General features: G+C 42.2%; 1 protein-coding gene across 5 annotated transcripts in view; it reads left to right on the top strand.

The window, feature by feature from the left end:
* Nucleotides 1-13819, top strand: part of MED14 (mediator complex subunit 14) — a 75851-nt gene that overhangs the window by 19711 nt on the left and 42321 nt on the right. For all 5 annotated transcript variants that reach the window (XM_040338102.1, XM_040338103.1, XM_040338105.1 and 2 more), the window contains exons 7-12: nucleotides 618-725; nucleotides 1896-2028; nucleotides 3939-4089; nucleotides 4191-4302; nucleotides 6841-6966; nucleotides 9699-9777. In XM_040338102.1, the coding sequence (XP_040194036.1) occupies nucleotides 618-725; nucleotides 1896-2028; nucleotides 3939-4089; nucleotides 4191-4302; nucleotides 6841-6966; nucleotides 9699-9777 (709 nt within the window). The remainder of the gene's footprint in view (nucleotides 1-617; nucleotides 726-1895; nucleotides 2029-3938; nucleotides 4090-4190; nucleotides 4303-6840; nucleotides 6967-9698; nucleotides 9778-13819) is intronic.

Here is a 13819-nt window from a genome sequence, read left to right on the forward strand (position 1 = left end):
TGGGGCCGCTCTGTGCAAAACCCTTGCACAGAGGAGGCAAGTATGACGTGTGTGTTTTTTTTTTTTTTTTCTTTCAATAAATTTTTATTGAGATTATGAATAAGGTTACAGCAATTACAAAAGCGTCAGAAATAACGATGGCCCTAAGGGGCGATGCACACCATTTTGCAAACAGAGACAAAAATATAATGAAGACAGTAATAACCAATATTGGACCACTTTATAGTTATTTTTCGAATAGGTCAGGTTTACTTTCAAGACACAAGAATTCTACTAAGATTTACAACCTGTAGGGACATCTTTGAAAAAAGAAACATAATAGGGAGACAGATGTATTTTTAGGCACATTAACTACCTGGTTTCTGGATTATTTGGAATTTTGCTGATAGTTAAGTTCAATATATTGTAACAGATTCAGTTATTGTAAGAATAGCATATCGTCAAGAATAGTAAGATGCCTCCTATAGATTTGTTGATGGTAAATAAATAGTTTTATTGTTAATGTAACACTAAAGCATTAAGAAATGTATGACCTGTTGCTAGCATGTGCACCGTTGAGTAGTTGCGGAACTGTACAACTATAGATTAATTTGTTTTGTGTTTTTGTTTTTTCAAAGATGGACGTGCTCTAGTACACAGCATGCAGATACACTTCATCCACCAGCTGGTTCAGTCCAGACTTTTTGCTGATGAGAAACCACTCCAGGACATGTACACCTGTTTACGTATCCTTTCTGTGTTCATCCGAATACTTCTATAAAATTTTAAAATGTGTTTTTTCTTTTAGGAAGTATGCATGTTTACAGCTTGAACATTTCCTTTAACCGACTGCCGCCCTCCCACCATCAAATGACGGAGGGTTGGTGTGGCTCTCGTCCTGGGAGGCGTCCTAGAACGCCCGCTATTGCGCTCGTGGCTAGGGCACCGTGCTGCCCGTGGCTAGGGCACCGTGCTGCCCGTGGCTAGGGCACCGTGCTGCTCGTGGCTAGGGCACCGTGCTGCTCGTGGCTAGGGCACCGTGCTGCTCGTGGCTAGGGCACCGTGCTGCTTGTGGCTAGGGCACCGTGCCACCCCAATCTCTAAAGAGCCACAGCTGCGGCTTTTTAACTATGTGATGGGCTGTGTCCAATCTCAGCTGGTCGCATGTAAATTCAGAAGTGCCGTGAATTGGCTCGCCTCACACTGACATTGTGTGTGGCGAGGAGTGCCGATCAGTGGCATCTTCTCACAGGTGAGACCTGGGCAGTTAATTGGGGCACTGATCATCAGTGCCCTGATTACAGGAAAGCCCCATCAGTGCCCATAAGTGATGCCAGTCAGTGCTACCCATCGGTACGGCATATTGGTGCTGCTTCATCAGTGCCCAACAGTGCAGTCTCATCAGTGTACATCGGTGAAGGAGAAAAATTTTCCATTTTACAAAATTATATATACTGATTAGCGCTGTGCAGTGCTGACTTGATGGCGGGCTCTGCACATTAAGGTTGCGAACACGCCTGAGCTCATCCTTTGTATACAATGAAAGGAAGTCATCCATAGTTTGCACCTGTCATGTGATCTGCTGTGATTGGTCACAGTGATCACATGACGCTGGCAGCAGGCCTGTGCGGTGATCAGACACAGCCAGTCACATCCCTGCACAACACGGTGGGGGGCACATTCTCGGGGAGGATGTCATCCTAAAACTAAAGTGCTTCTGGCTAGGCGGGAAGGTGTTTAATAAAACTGCACCGTATTACGCTCTGTACTTGTTGCTTTGACTGCAATGCAGTTTGGAGTTAATTATATTTACAGGAAAAGTGCTGTAAAAATTTTCACCAGTTTGTCTGCATATAGCTAGATTTTCTTTTCATGGTTACCATAGTGCAATTTTCCTTAACTCTGCTTCTGCCCAGACTCCTTCTGCTTATCACTTCAGCTAGAAGTCCTACACTCGCAGGCCATGGCACTGATAAGAGAGCGCTGGGGAGATCTAGTTCAAATTGAACGTTACATTGCAGGAAAATGTCTCATACTCGGCGTTTGGAAGTATGTATTCTTTTTATATTTGTTTCTGCAGTAAAATGTATTCTTTTCATAAACCATAAGAAATAGTTTTTTTTTGCAATCCTAGATAATTGAATTCCTAACAGTGTCTGTCTTTTTTCCAGAGATTTTGCTTTATGCTTATGTTTTAATTTCATGTGTAGCTAATTTATGAAGTCATGCTAATGTATGAATACAGGCTTTTTACTGGTTTTCTTTTCCAGTACTGCCAGTTGTGCTTTTAAAGTGCATCTGTGCCCACACTCTTGACATTTACATTTATTTTTCTAATCCAAATGAAGAAAAACCTTAAAACAATCCATTACTGATCTCTCTAGCCATTTGTAATGTGAAGTAATTGCTTTAAAAATCACAACAAAGACACTAAAGTTCAGTTAAATTTTTTTTTTTTAAATCTTAGAAACCTCTGTGGTTTCTTTACATTGCAAGATGGGCAGTCTTTCAATAGCTGCTCTCCAGAGAAGGACGCAAAGATTTCCCTCCTTTTTGTTCTGAAGTTTGAAGACAAACTTCTCCACAGTGCATACAACTGGAGATGGGAATGTGAGCTTGTATTTGAGGTGCCTTTCGGTCAACTGAGGGGTACAGGCATTCATATACTATCAGGTTTTACTGTACAACACGATGTGCATTTTCTAAACAGTCTAAGACAGCACATATACAATCAAAACTTATGTAGAGAGATTGGTTTCATCCCTGTGTATCATCTGAGGCTGTGTATATGTGAGGGTTTAATCTTTTGGTGGGTGGAACCCTTAATTGCTCAAATGCTTGACAACTCTAAACATGTGCAAAAATCAGCTTTTCTCCTGCCAGAAAAAAAAGCGTTCAGGGGAGCTGAGCAGATGCTGCACAGTGTTTATAGGGCTTAAAGCGGTGTTCGACCCAAAAAAATAAAAACCAGCAGCTACACACACACTGCAGCTGCTGGCTTTTAATAAATGGACACTTGCCTGTCCTGGATCCCAGCACCCGCAGCTGATGTTTCCATCAGGGCTGTGGAGTCGGTAGATAAATGTTTTGACTCCTAAATGTTCCGACAATCTAAATTTAGTAGGAGTCGGGGTTGGGGTCGGTGCATTGTTTGCTGACTCTGACTCCAGGTACCCAAAATTTCCTCTGACTCCAGGTACCCAAAATTTCCTCCGACTCCAGGTACCCAAAATTTCCTCCGACTCCACAGCCCTGGTTTCCATCAGCTGTCGGGTGAATGCCCGCACCATTGCAGGTAAGGGAACCCTACTGCGCATGCGCAAGGCCCCGCTCCTCTCTCCTACTGGCCCGGGGGAGGGAGGAGGAAGCCCCGTGCTGATGTCACTGGCCATGGCCCGGACTCCCAGAGGGGGAAAGGACACCTGTCGAAGACCGTTATCCTGTGTCCCCCCCCCCCCTCCCCCTGAAGGGTGCCAATCGTGGCGCCACGGGGGGGGGAATCCGATGGGCGGAAGTTCCACTTTTGGGTGGAACTTCGCTTTAAGGCAGGCAATACACAATTTGTATGCCGCGGAACCGGAAAAAAATTTGAACCGTGTATGGGCAGATGGGCTCCTCACACAGGCTATTTCACTATCGCGTAAGAGCTCCTTATTGGCTATTTTGAGTGAAGGGGATAATTTTTCACAAGCCTGATATTGAGCATTGGAGTAGTCAAAGAAGTTTGCTTTGAATAGAAAAGGTGGATTGACTGACACTGAATACTGAAATTCTAAACCTTACAAATGCTATTCCAAAAATTCATTTTACAAGACAGTCATTTACATCAAATAAATTCTCATTCAAAACATATTTACTCTGAGCATTTAGCTGGGTATGGGTATTGTAGATTTTACCGAGACAAGCTCCAATAATAAGTAATAAAACCATAATTTATTTATCTTTTCTTTTTTATGCAGCCAGCAGGTGCTGGGAAGGAAAACGGGTACTGCATCTGTTCACAAGGTCACTATAAAAATTGACGAGAACGATGGCTCCAAACCTCTTGAGATTTCTCATGAACCCCCTCTACCAGCTTGTGATTCCAAACTAACAGAAAGAGCTATGCGGGTAAGAAATAACTTCTCTTTAGAATTATTCCTAATTTTGGTAGCACTTTAGAAAGTTCATTTACAATCTTCTTTTTTTTTTTTTTTTTATTCCATTTACAGATTGACCATCTGTCTATAGAGAAACTTCTAATTGACAGTGTTCATGCAAGGTCGCATCAGAAGTTGCAAGAGCTAAAGGCTATCTTACAGAGTTTCAACCCCAATGACAGCTGTATGTATCCTAACTTATGTTCTCACTTTCTGTTTCATTATTACAGTTTAAATAGGTGCTTTCCAGTGTTAATTTTGACAGCAAATTTCGGTTTAATGTCATTTTAGTTTTAGGCCTGGTTCACAGCACAAAAACGCACCCCAGATTCGTTCTGGATAAGTGTCTGCATGCACGTTTTTGATGCATTTCAGGTACTTTTTTTTCACTATACCAGGCTCCAGTGTGATTTGATGCTTTTTACTGCATTCCAGTAGAGTCCAGTGCAGAAAAAATGCAGCATGTTGTACTTTTTTTATTTTTTCTGCCACTAAAAAGCACTGCACTTACCGCACTGATGTGAACTATGCCATTGGGAACCATATAAACTACTTGCTGTGCATTTTTGATGCAGAACAAAAACGCACTGGACACGTGTCTTTTAGTCCCTTTTTAGTCTTCTGATTGTTTTAGTCGTATTTGGTCAACTAAATCTCCAGTACATTTTAGTTGACTAAAATTTAATGTTTTTAGTTTATAATGCATTTTTTAAGCCTTTTCCTAGAATTTAAAAAAACGCATTAAACGGTCCTGGAGTAAAAAAAAAAATCTAATATTTATGGTATTAAGGTTTGAACAAACTCGGATTCATATTTAGCCACTCTAGATGGTGGCCTGAGGAGGCCTGTAATGCTGCGCAGTGCTGGATAGTGGTTTGAGGGATGGCATGTAATCCACAGTGCCCTGAATGCCACTGCCAGTGGTCAGAGGAGGCCTGAACTGCACAGTTGCACACACAGTGCTCAGTCTGGATGGACGTTAGTCTGAGAGGAGGCCTCAGGCCAGCTGTAATTGTAATACACAACTGTACACACTCTGGGTGCCTGGCGGGTTGGGACTCTGGAGGCCTCAGCATTGGCTGGCCTGTAATGCACATTGCTGCTCTCTCAGGTCTCTGGCAGTCGTCTCGTCGCGATTTCTTGCTGGGAGCCAATTGCAGAAGCAGGCGGAGCTCCGTGAAAAAACAGGTTATTTCACAAGGGTAAACGCCCCTGACACACTTTCGTCCTGTTTTCGTTCGTTAACAAAAACGGATTTGATTTTCGTCATGGTTTTCGTTTTTGAATATGTGCTGTACTTTTCGTTTTGTGGTCTTCGTCACAGTTAAAATGCCGCTGACGAAATATTTGACAGACGTTTTCATTGACAAAATTCATACTGGTGCTTTCATGAGCAAATTTGAAAAGCTTGATGGGCTTTTTGATCAGAAGTCACAGCCTTGCCTTTTTGCTTCTTTACTGTGTCTAATTTACACCCTATACCAGTTTGTTTAAGCTTGCAATAGGAAAGGGGTGTGTCCCTCATTTTGGCTTATTCAGCATTGTGTTGTGAAAAAAGTTTAATAAAACAAAGAAAAACACCTGGAAAAGAAGAATTTACTTATTCATCCTGGCACCTGGGCCTCCGATCTTCAATCACTTGCAGAGATTAACCTGCCAGCAGAATCTTCAGCATCTGACACTCCTGCGTGGTCCAATGCCCGTTTCCTCTGCCATGCATTGTGGTTGCACCTGCCGACTGCCTGTTATGTCCCAGGGATACATTAGTGACTAGTACCTGGCCATTCGGAGACTGTCGCTTTAACATGATTGTCGTTGCCAGGCTGTTGGTGCTTGCTATCTGGGTGTGATGCTGAGACTGATCATATAACACTAGAAGGCAGGCCACCTCACCTCATACATGAAGTAGAATGCATATGCAAGTTTCTTTCCAAACCACAGGAGGTAGATGTCTTCTGTGAGGTTTTCAAACATTTGAAATATATATAACTTGGGCCTGATTCGCACCTATGCATTTTTAGTGCATTTTGCAGATTTGCACTACAGAACTTATTCCATAGGAAGCCATTTTAAATGGACTGTAGTGCAAATCTGCAAAAAGCACAACAAATGCATAGGTGTGAATCCAGCCTGAGAGCCCATTCACACCTAGGCGTTTTGTCGCCTGTAGCGCAACGCTCACAAACGCCAGAGGGACCAAAATACATGAAAGTCTATGGGGATGGTTCACATCTGAACGCTGATGCGCCTGACGCCCATCGCCTGTAGCCAAAAAAGTTCCGGGCCCGCGTATGGGGCGGTTTGGGCGTATTTGAGCGTTTCCATTTCCCATACAAAGTAATGGAAACGCTCGATTCAAGCGACTTGCGCGACAACGGGCGTTTGCTACGGGCGTTTCGTCGCTTAAATCAATAGAACTTGTCGCCCATGCAGAAGATTAAAAAAATCTACCAACACAGCAACAAGTGATGAAAAGATGATAGTTTTTCCTATTGGCTAAAATAAAAAACGTCAAAGTACAAAAACGTCGGACAACGCTGTATGCAAACAAGCATGAATACGCGCTACAAAACGCCGGAAAAAAACGCAGAAAAAAATGCCGAACGACCGACGCTCAGGTGTGAATGCAGCCTAACATGAAAACTGTTTTTTATAGACATATTATAAAAAAATCTCTATTAGATATTTATTTTATTTGAATGTGTACCTTTTTGCTTTTCAGCGTTTGTGGAAACAGCTTTGCCAACGTTGGTCATTCCCATTCTGGAGCCTTGTGGCCGCTCTGAGTGTCTCCATGTGTTTGTAGATCTTCATTCTGGAATGTTCCAGCTAATGCTTTATGGATTTGGTAAGATTTAGTTGCTTGTATAACATATATAATATTACAATGTTTGTTTTTATCTTCTACAATTACTGTTGTTTACCACAGATTTAAAGGAGTTGTAAAGGAAAAAATGTTTTTGCCTAAAATTAATGTCTGCAAGGTAGACAGACAGAATAGTGTAATGATTCTGTTAAAAAATTAGAAAATACCTATTAAATTCCTTAATCTATATCACCTCCGGCGTTCTAGTTTCTGTTCCCTCATTCACTTCCTGGTTTGCGGCGCTCGTTCATGTAAAAACTACATTTCCCAGTATGCATTGCGGGAAGGCCCAGTAATTCACACCTCCTTGAAGTCTCTAACACGTAGAGAGCGTCCTGCCGCACAGATGTAGTTCCCAGGAGGGGGCGAGCACGTCACTGACCACCACAGTAAAGCCTCCCTTCACGGTGGTGAGTAACAATCAGACAAGCAGGAAGTGAACAGAACAGAGAAGAAATAGAGCAACTTCTGAGCAAAAAACAACAATGAGTAAGTGAAAAGAGGAATGTCTGCAGGTAAAGGATGTTTATTATGAAAAAAAATGTTTTCCTTTACAACCCCTTTAATGTAAATCTGTTTAAAGTGGTTCTTCAATTGTTGAAAAAAAACAATGGTCACCAGCTACAAATACTGTTGCTGCTCATTGTTAATAAAGAGACACTTATGTGTCCAAGGACCCAGCGCTGTCCTCACCCAGGGCAGTTCTTTGGCGGTCTACGGTTCCCCTGAACTGGCATGTTTACTGTCTCTAGGACCCCAAATTTCATCTCTACCTTTTCAAAGCATCAGATCAAAAAAAGACATTGATCTTATGCGTTAAAAAAAATGTTAAGCCCTAGGCCAGAAATGTCATGATGTCGCTCTGGTTGTCCTACAGCATAGTAGAGGGCTGTGACCAACCACCAGATTGTTTCCCGGGCCTGCAGGTAAGCCCGAGAAACACTGGCGGGATGGGATGGGGGAGTGAGAGTAACACCACCTGCTGCTTCTAAAAGTGAGCCAGTGGCTAATCCGCTCCTTGGATCCATTTTTTATGATAGAGAATTGCCGGCTGAAAAAAAAAAAAAATCTGGGGTTATAGCTGATGGTTTTAACCCTGGTAAACCATTTCAAAGCTGCAGTGTGTGTGTGTGTGTGTGTGTGTGTGTGTGTATACAGTCCTGATCAAAAGTTTAACACCACTTGAAAAATGGCAAAAAATCATATTTTACATTGTTGGATCTTAACAATGTTCCAAGTAGAGCTTCAACATGCAACAAGAAGAAATGAGAGCGAGACAAAACATTTTTTGAGCATTCAATTAATTGAAAATATCGAATAAACTTAAACGGGCTGTTTTTCCGCTGATGAAAAGTTTAGGACCACATGCCTTTAAAAGGCCAAATCTGTGCAAAGATGTGGATTCATGGTCATCTTCTGTCAGGAAGTCACATATTGTGATGGCAAAGGCAAAAAAACTCTCCCTTTTTGAACGTGGTCGGGTTGCTGAACTGCATAAGCAGGGTCTCTCATCAAGCCACTGGACGATCCTCGACCCAAATTAAGGCCCTTACTGGTGCTGACTGCAGCCCCATAATCATCAGACGGCATCTGAGACTGAAGAGCTTCAAAAACAAAAAACGTCTTCAAAAACCTTGTCTCCTTGAACGCCACAGAACTGCTCATTTGGACTTTGAATGTCCCATGTTTGGTGCTCTCTTGCAAAGGTGGAAGAAAGTTTTATTCTCCGATGAGAATTTTTTTTACCTTGATGGTCCTGATGGTTTCCAACGTTACTGGCATGACAAGCAGATCCCACCTGAGATGTTTTCTAAGCGCCACAGTGGAGGGGGCGCCATAATGGTCTGGGGTGCTTTTTCCTTCAGTGGAACAATGGAGCTTCAGGAAGTGCAGGGGCGTCAAACAGCTGCTAGCTATGTGCAGATGTTGCAGAGAGCATTCCTCATGACTGAGGGCCCTCGTCTGTGTGGTAACGACTGGGTTTTTCAACAGGACAACGCTACAGTACACAATGCCTGCAGGACAAGGGACTTCTTCCAGGAGAATAACATCACTATTTTGGCCCAGCCTGCATGTTCCCCTGATCTAAATCCAATTGAGAACCTTTGGGGATGGATGGCAAGGAAAGTTTACAAAAATGGACAACAGTTCCAGACAGTAGATGGCCTTCGTGCGGCTGTCTTCACCACTTGGAGAAATGTTCCCACTCACCTCATGGAAACGCTTACATCAAGCACGCCAAAACAAATTTTTGAAGTGATCAACAATAACGGCGCAGCTACTCATTACTGAGTTCATGTTTAGAAGTTGGATTTCTGTTTTGGGGGGGTTTAGTGTTTTTTTGGAGGTGTGGTCATAAACTTTTGATCAGCTGAAAAACAGCCTTTTTCAGTTTATTCGTTGTTTTCATTAAATTGAATGCTCAAAACATGTTTTGTCTCACTCATTTCTTCTTGTTGCATGTTGAAGCTCTACTTGGAACCTTGTTAAGATCCAACAATGTAAAATATGATTTTTTTGCCATTTTTTTCTAGTGGTCTTAAACTTTTGATCAGGACTGTGTATTGCGGTCTTCAAGTGGATATTGTACAACTGATAATTGTTTCTTTAGGCAACCCTGGTAAAGATGAAGGTTGTGAACACTGCTTTTACTGATGGTCTAAAACCAAAGTGAATATACTATTTGACTCTGGCAACTTAACCTTATTTTGCAGACCAAACAACATTAGATGATTTTGAAAAATCCATTAATGATGACATGAAGAAAATCATCCCTTGGCTCCAACAATTGAAGTAAGTAACTACTTGTGAAAGTGTGATTTGAGTCAAGTTGACCATACACCTTGGAGTTTGATTTTTATAATTTCTAAATTCTATTTGCATCTATGTAGTGCGATCTCTCACCTTACTGGGCTATAGGTACATTTTAACCTGAATCTTTGAAATACTTTTTAAATTTTTTTGTTGGGGGATAATTTGAAACCCCTGTCAGGTTGTTATTGTAGTCTGTGTCCTTACTTGGGGAGATTCACCTTTCAGTTCAAGCTAGACTTATTTTGTTGAAATAAGTAATGTCCAGCAAATACTTGTTTCTTTGTCTTGTACTTTGAGGGGGGTGGGGGGGGGAAGAGAAGGGGGCAGAAGATTTTAGATAACTGGAGAACTTCTGTGGTAAACTGCTGCCTACTGGAGGATTGGAAAACATACAAAAAAAAAATCCCACGATAATCCCTCCTCTCTCTAGCATCCATCCTTTTTGTTTTTTTTGCGAGGGGATAAGGATGGGCATCCTTTTTTTTTTTTTTTTTTTTTTTTTTTTTTTTTCAGCTTTGCTCTGCTGAGAAAGTCTAACTAATCTATGCTAACTTTTATTCAAGTCAGCATTCATTTATCTTTGGATTATTCTTCCATCAACTCCAGTTAACACATCGCTGTTTGAGTTGGTCTCTGCATTCGAAACAGCCTTTCCTAAGCCTGATTTTAAAAATATTTTATCTTGCTATTAACCACTTTTTAACTACCCCACCACCACTGGTTATACTGTGGTAAACGTTGGTGCCGAAGGAGTCCCTGCTTTGCACATTGTGTCTATTTGCATTGCAGGCACCAGGGTGCAAGAGATTAGAGCAGATTGTCCCACTGCTATGGGGGTGACTCCAGTCCATGTTCTAACAGTTCTGGGGGCATCTATATAGTTTTTTCCCAGGAAAGTGACACCTGAAAACTGGATTCCAGAGACGCTATATTTACTTCCAATATTTTTTTATTGAAAATGAACAATGTTGCCTCAGACCTAGGTAACAAAGATAAAAAGAACAATCGAGCTCTGTCAGATTATATTATTCATACAAAGATTCATAAGCCTAAAACCTATAGACAAAAAAAAAAAGAGACTCAACATAAAATGCAGTTAGCGGGAAAGCCCATTAATATATCCATATGACATAAGGATAACCAAGGAAAAAAACAACACAATGAGACGCTATATTTAAAGGGTATATTGAAGTCTCGGTCTATGCAGTTCAGTTTTGGGCACCAGTTCTCAAAAAGGATATAGGAGAACTGGAGAAAGTGCAGAGAAGAGCAACCAAATTGATAAGAGGCATGGAGGAGCTCAGCTATGAGGAAAGATTAGAGGAACTAGATTTATTCACTCTTGAGAAGAGGAGAATAAGGGGGGATATGATCAACATGTACAAATATATAAGAGGTCCATACAGTGAACTTGGTGTTGAGTTATTCACTTTACGGTCATCACTGAGGACAAGGGGGCACTCTTTACGTCTAGAGGAAAAGAGATTTCACCTCCAAATACGGAAAGGTTTTTTCACAGTAAGAGCTGTGAAAATGTGGAACAGACTCCCTCCAGAGGTGGTTCTGGCCAGATCAGTAGATTGCTTTAAGAAAGGTCTGGATTCTTTCCTAAATGTACAGAATATAACTGAGTACTAAGATTTGTAGGTAAAGTTGATCCAGGGTAAATCCGATTGCCTCTCGGGGGATCAGGAAGGAATTTTTTCCCCTGCTGTAGCAAATTGGATCATGCTCCGCTGGGGTTTTTTGCCTTCCTCTGGATCAACTGTGGGTATGAAGTTGGGTGTATAGGATTTTACTGTGTTTTTTTATTTTGTTTTTTGTGGTTGAACTGGATGGACTTGTGTCTTTTTTCAACCTGACTAACTATGTAACTATGTAACTATGTAACTATGTATATTAGGTGAGTCATTCTAAGTGCACCATCCAAGTGCACCAAGTGATTCCATCTCCTGCAGTCTCTGTAACCCTCCGGCCTTGGAACAAGCTGGGCCACTTTCTGCCTCTGGGGTAGACCCTGTTAAATTGGACATTTAAAACTGATGTCTGGAGGCTTACACTTTGTGATGGTTTATTACAAGCATTTGAACTTGTGTCCCACATGGGTCTCTACAGATGCCAATTGGGTTCCTCACTGTGGAAGTCAACTTCATGTAATACTGTCAGATGCTCCACTATGGAAAACTGCCTTTGGCAGGTCTCCTTTTTCAAACTCTGTGGGACGCTGTGTAGGTACTACTGTACCTTCACTTTGTGCGGCAGTGGGAATCCTTCCTGTTGCAGGAGAGGATAGTCTGGTTCCAGTGATAGATGACCTCAGAGCCTAAGTGGCAGGTGGAGGTTATTTCTTAAGAGGGCCTTGTGCCCCCCTGGATTTTAAGTGGGCAGATCACACTGGTCTCCTGACACAGGTTTTCTCTTAAAGTGGTTGTAAACCCACTTTTTTAAATTTTACCTACAGGTAAGCTTATAATGAGGCTTACCTGTAGGTAAGGAGAATATCTCCTAAACCTGCACAGTTTAGGAGATATTCCCCTCGCAATGCGCTGCGGCACATGCGCAGGGGGGATCTACGGCGAAAGGACCGGCTGCCGCCGGTCCTTGCCGAGTTTTGAATCTCCCGCGCGCACGCGCGGGAGTGACGTCATCGCCGCTCCAGCCAATCACAGCGCTGGAGCAGCGATACCCGGAAGACACGCCGAGGCAAGATGAAATCTCGCTCGGCGTGGACCAGGTAAGTGCTACACACCTCGTTCCGAGGTAAGTATTTCATAATGAGCTAATATGCGGTGCATATTAGCTCATTATGACTTTTGCCTTACAGGAGAAAAAAAAAAAAAAAAAAAAAATTGATTAGGGAATGGAATATATATTGGCAATAAGGGAATGGAATATATCTTGAGTACTTCGTGGGGCATGTCCTTCTGGTATTGGGACCTTCTGTGTCTGATCCCCAACCTCCCGAGGAAGGTTTTTCAGAGTTCAGATGCCCCTTCGGGCCCTGTTCTTAGGCGATTGATCTTGGCTGTACTCCTAAGACGCCTCTTACTTGCAAAGCTACTGTTGTCACTTTGCTGAATTTAAGGGGTTGGGATGTTTTCTAGACCTTTGGCTTGAGGTGAGGGAGCTTCAAGGGGGTGCCACAGAATCTTTCTGGATTGTCTCGGCAAAACACCTCTGGTAGGATTTCCCATGCACCCTTCCTTTAGTTACATGGTTTTGGGAGATCAACTCTCCTAGATCCCTGGCAGTCTTGGGAGCCATTTCACACTCCTTGTAGGCAGTTATGCACTTGCTGATCAACAATTTTCTGGTAATTCACACCCTGTGACCAATGTTCTCTGGACAAACGACCTCTTTAGCCATAGTTTTTATTTTATTTTTTTAGGTGACCCAGGGCTTGGCACCTCTCCATTCAGACCGAATGGTCTTTCTCACCAGGACCTGTTTTGTCCTAAGTCCCTTTTTCATAACTGTTCATGTAGAGATTTGACTATTTCTTTTTTGACCACATTGGGCTGTTGATCCTGCTCTTCTCACATGGGAAAATTGCTTTGGTTTCATGTGTTTTTGGTGGGTTTTAAGTGATCATCTGGTTCATGTTCAGTGTTCCTTTCTGTGTGGCTTCATTCCCTTCTGATAGTGACCTTCAGTGTAGATCTTGAGCATCAGGATGATTTTCTGTGTTCTCCCGCTGGTCCTGTTTGCTGGTACAGTGCATGGCCTAATATAATCTCTGATTCAGGAGTTGGTTTCTCAGGAGACTCCTGGGCAGTTCCTCTAAATAGATCAGTAAGAAAATTTGTATTTTTTGTGATTTGTTGTAAAATCCTTTTCTTCACAGTCCATTGAGCTGCATATTTTCTACTCTTCTGTGTTTGTATTCATACTCTTTTTACTGCTTGCTGCAGCCTGAGGCATGCTGAATAGTAAAGGTGGTTTCCATGGACTGGCGGACAGTTTTGGATTAAGTAGGGGAGGATTAAAACCCCTGTCAGGTTTTTACTGCTTCATTAAAGTT

Source organism: Rana temporaria, chromosome 2 (assembly GCF_905171775.1).
Source record: "Rana temporaria chromosome 2, aRanTem1.1, whole genome shotgun sequence".
Taxonomy (NCBI): Eukaryota; Metazoa; Chordata; class Amphibia; order Anura; family Ranidae; genus Rana; species Rana temporaria.